The 4,790-nt window shown below is 34.0% G+C and overlaps 1 protein-coding gene across 1 annotated transcript; it reads left to right on the plus strand.

The window, feature by feature from the left end:
• Positions 1–222: 222 nt before the first annotated feature.
• Positions 223–2,163, plus strand: LOC113863218 (ribulose-phosphate 3-epimerase, cytoplasmic isoform). The gene is given in 7 exon segments (XM_027496715.1): positions 223–406; positions 512–580; positions 582–621; positions 731–840; positions 1,017–1,101; positions 1,214–1,255; positions 1,566–2,163. Coding segments are annotated over 7 exon segments (603 nt in total). The 5' UTR covers positions 223–305; the 3' UTR covers positions 1,722–2,163.
• The last annotated feature ends 2,627 nt before the right edge of the window (positions 2,164–4,790 follow it).

Here is a 4,790-nt window from a genome sequence, read left to right on the forward strand (position 1 = left end):
TTGGATGATCATCTAATTGAAGGAAAATAAGAGAAACTCCAGCAGAACTTGGCAATATTTATCTTTCAAACTTCTGCTTGCATTCGTGTGAAGCATAAAACTAAAGATTAAAATGTTTGGGTGCTAGTACTATCCAGCATTAACAATTGAGGTCATAATAATGGGAAGGGTATTTTGTTCATGAGTTCATCAACTTGACTTGGTCTTGCTATGGATGACTTAGAGTCACATCATGGTCCTTAATTTTGTTTATTATTAAACTTCACTATCTCTGTGTAGTGAGTTTGGCCATTAAATTACTGAACATGTTTCCTTTCCTTTCCCCCTTTTCCCTCTATTTTGTGCAGGCATTTTGTCCCCAATTAACTATTGGCGCTCCAGTCATTGAAAGTTTGAGAAAACACACAAAATAACAAACTTCCTTTTTCACATCTGGATGATTTTATGCAGAATTTGTTTTGCCTATTTGGATGATGTATGATGCATTTTAGTCATTAATCATTAACCCTTGCAGGGCTTATCTCGATTTTCACCTTATGGTTACAAATCCTCTTGATTATGTTGAACCTTTGGCAAAACTGGTGCTTCTGGTTTACATTTCATAAAGAGGCACCAACAATGGTCCTTATACTTCTTTCTTTTGGTTTTCCTTGCTCATATACTGTTTTCTTCTGCCTACTGTATATAATATTCCATTTTCAGCCTTCTTAAAAATGATTTTTGTGAATAGAAAGAACTTATCCACAGAATTAAGTCACAGGGCATGAGGCCTAGTGTAGCATTAAAGCCTGGGACACCCATAGGTGAGGTTTATCCTTTGGTATGCATTTTTCCCACTCTGTTTCTCATGTGATCATACCTGCATAGCTGGATTTCGTAATCATCTTTATCCTGTGACTATTGTAAGTTTTTGTGTGTTGACTAGATAACAGATACTATATCTCTGGCTGGAAGCTCTAAGTCTTAAGAAGGTTTTGTGTTTATTTTGTCTTTTTTTGTGTTTTCACAGGTAGAAGCTGAAAATCTTGGGAAATGGTTCTTGTAATGACTGTAGATCCTGGATTTGCAGGACAAAAATTTATGCCAGAGATGATGGATAAGGTATCATCACTCTTTCTTTTATTATTATTTGTGGCTGACAACTCTTGTCGACTATGCTAGTTGTATCGATTTTTTGGTTAATTTTTCTTTGCATTTTGAAATTTCAAATCAGGTACGTATACTGAGGAAGAAGTATCCATCCCTTGACATAGAGGCATCTCAGCTTATTTTCTTGTCTTTAACTTCTTTTTTGTCAAGTTAGATGCATATTTAAGAATTTTCTTCATATAGATTATTGTGATTTTTTACTTGATTGATTTTTATGTTCTCACCACTTGTTTAATGACAAAGGCAGCAACAGTTATTTCTCACCATTACTTTCGTTTTGATGTTATATCTAAGTACTCAATTATTGTATCCATGAAGATTGAAGATGTTGAATTGAAATGCTTGTGTTATAGCTCATGCACACTGGTAATATTATTGTTTTGCAATGATCAAAAGATGCTCAACGTCAATTGCAGGTTGATGGTAGTTTGGGGCCTTCAACCATTGACGTAGCTTCATCAGCAGGGGCAAACTGCATTGTTGCTGGAAATTCAGTGTTCAGAGCTCCTGAGCCAGCTCAAGTAATATCCTTACTGAGGAATTCTGTTGAGAAAGCCCATCAAACATATTGATTTGACTTGATACAGTATAGATCCGTCATTTTATGGTGCAGTGCACTTAATAACTTCACGGAATCAATATGCTTATTCTGCTAACGTTTTGACAAGTCGAATAAAAGATCAGGTGATTCAATAATGTTTATTATATACATGTCCATATCAAGTGTGCACTTGATAAATATTTGTAGGTACAAAAAGGGGATGACGCATGCTGCCATCACCTAACTCTTTTGCCGAAGAACACATAAATATTGAGTTTGAATTTAAATTTTGAAACACTTATTATTTTTATGTTATGTGTATACAAGAGAGTACTATGTATGGTCGTAGTAACTAAGCTTTTACACTTGTACAAAATCAGTTCAATAGTTTTTTATTCAAGTCATCAAGGGGCGCTATATGGTTTACTGATAGTGTGAAATCAGTAATACCAAAATTGAATACATAGTAAGTATCATGGAAGACGCTTGTTTGTCAATTCAACGTTTCTTGGTTAAAGTTCATATATTAGACTCTTTTTTGGCTAAATATATCTGATTAATTATGAAAGTGGATTCTTGCCCGAGTTATGTGTTGTATACATTAATATAGGTTTAATTGACTAATTTTACATAAAAGTGATTGTTCTTGTTTCGGATTTGACGCACTAATTACACTTGTCTTATCAGCACACTTGGCCACATGCACCATGATATATGTGCATCTCTTGATCAGGTGGATGCTCATTCGGGTCCCAAACTTTCTACCTACAATGTCTTTAATCCTTGAATGGATAGAATTTGAATTGAATCTATAACTGCCGACTTCTCATTTAGCAAGATTTGTGCCAAACCATCCTCAATCAATTGAATTCATACATTTTAAGTTCCCCATTTTAAAACTTCTTTTGTTAGTATATTTTTTTGAGACTCTGTTCCCGACACAACAAATTAGTAAAGTTTTCAGGATTAGATGTCTCCCAAAATCAGCTTGAATTTCTATCTCCCATGAACAGTGGGTAGCATGTGTTCTCACGTGTATTTGCACGCTTTATTATGCCATTCATTCAGACCCCATACTTCGATCAAATGAAAAAACATGCTTTTAAAAGTGAGTTGAAGTCATTTTGTACGTCATCTTGGGATAATACTACACGGTAATGGTTTGCATGACCTAACTTGGTGGCCTTTTCTAAGTCACATGCCATGCCTTACTTTTGGAGATGCTTTCACAAACGTTAAGCAAAGGAAGATGTATTAGAAGTGTCAAATGAAGGGATTGGATAAATTTTAAATCAAATCGTAATGGATGGTAAAAATAAAATATTAATCTAGTTTGATCCATTAAAAATGTGTTAAAATGTATAATTTATTTAAAAAATTCATTAACTATTTTTTATGGATAGGTATCCAACTTATCTAATTATTATTACATATATATATATATATATATATATATATACATATATAATAAATTATAAAAAATAATATTTATACAATTCAACACTATAGGAAGGTTAAAACTTACTTTTAAAATGTTATGTCTCTAACTAATAAATTTTGAATTAACCTAATGAATTACAAAAGATTTTTTATTTTATTGTATATTGCTCAAGTTGATGCATCAACGTTTGTAAAAAGCTTACTGCTCTTCTTAGGTTTAGAAGTTTCGAGCTACACATCCTTATGATGGACGACCTTGATTATATCCCATCTTCTAGAAATATACAACTTTGCTTCAAGTGCTTCATACCTGCATTACGCTTACTGCATATTTAGTATATCATAACAATTTAATCAGTTTAGCACTGAGGATAACATCATATCAGCATTCACACAGCATAGCAAACACACTTATCTCAACAATCATTTATAGCTTAGCTTAACAACTTTTTATTCATGCAGCATGAATCGCCTATAGCTCACCCCAGTATCATATACCAAGATTTCCTACATCTGTCGTGTTTGAGAACCGAGGTGATTAAGCTCGTTCCCTCACAACCTGATGATTAGAAATTATGATATATGATTCACAGCTAAAATTGACATGTCTAATATGCACAACTGACGTCTGACAACCTCACCCCGTAGGTTTACCTAGACCATGCTCTGATACCACTAAAATGTCACGACCCCTTTTTGTAAGGAATCGAGAACATTGTTTCTACATCACATACTTATTTAAGGTAAATAAATAATAGAGAATATAAGTATGAAATTTTCTTCTCAATTAAAATAAAACAAAGTTTCTTACAACAAATATCCAACAGAACAACATAATATTACATTTAGTTCATAATATCCAAAATACCCAAAAATTATACTATATAGTTCCCTCTACATGAGGTCTCAAAATATAAGGGAAAAAAGACTTTGATGCAATTTTACTCGACCCTAACTTCTAACATTTCTTCACTGGCCCCTCCGCCTGTGAAGTAGATGCAACACCTGCTACATCTGCTCACGTACCACCGTACGATCATTGCAGTACACACGCACACAACGACATAGAAAGAAATGCAAGGGTGAGCTTACCAAACTTAAAATAAAATCATATATATAGAGCAAAATATTTCTCACAGCAATAATCCCATGCATTTCCAGCCCATCTGATGCACAGCATGAAAACGGTTTTCAACTGGTTTCACAGCCTAAGTAATCCAGAAGGAACCGAGCCGGTCCAGGAGCGACCCATTCCGGTATCTGGATCCAGACAGCACAGCACAGCAGCTCAGCATGAACTTACCGTTACATGTCTACCCACTTAAACATGTAACTCGGCTCTATAATGATGCAAAATATATATCTCAGCATGATGCACACCGCCAAAGTTATTTTAACAGCTCAACTAAAGCAAGTTTATAATAGATCAGCCAAAATCTCAGCATTTTAAATCAATTAACAGCAGTTACAGCTTAGAAAATAGCTTTTATTCAAAAGATCTAACAAAATCATATCAAAACATCTTGAAATAGCATATTAAACCGTTCAAAACGTAGTTCATAGGTTAAAGTAAACTCCCCTTACTTCAGAACGACGATTCACACTAGATCTACCGAATATTACTTGTTTTATAGCAAGATTCACCGAAGATTTGGCTTTA

Source organism: Abrus precatorius, unplaced genomic scaffold (genome assembly GCF_003935025.1).
Source record: "Abrus precatorius isolate BTA unplaced genomic scaffold, Abrus_2018 Scaffold3, whole genome shotgun sequence".
NCBI lineage: Eukaryota > Viridiplantae > Streptophyta > Magnoliopsida > Fabales > Fabaceae > Abrus > Abrus precatorius.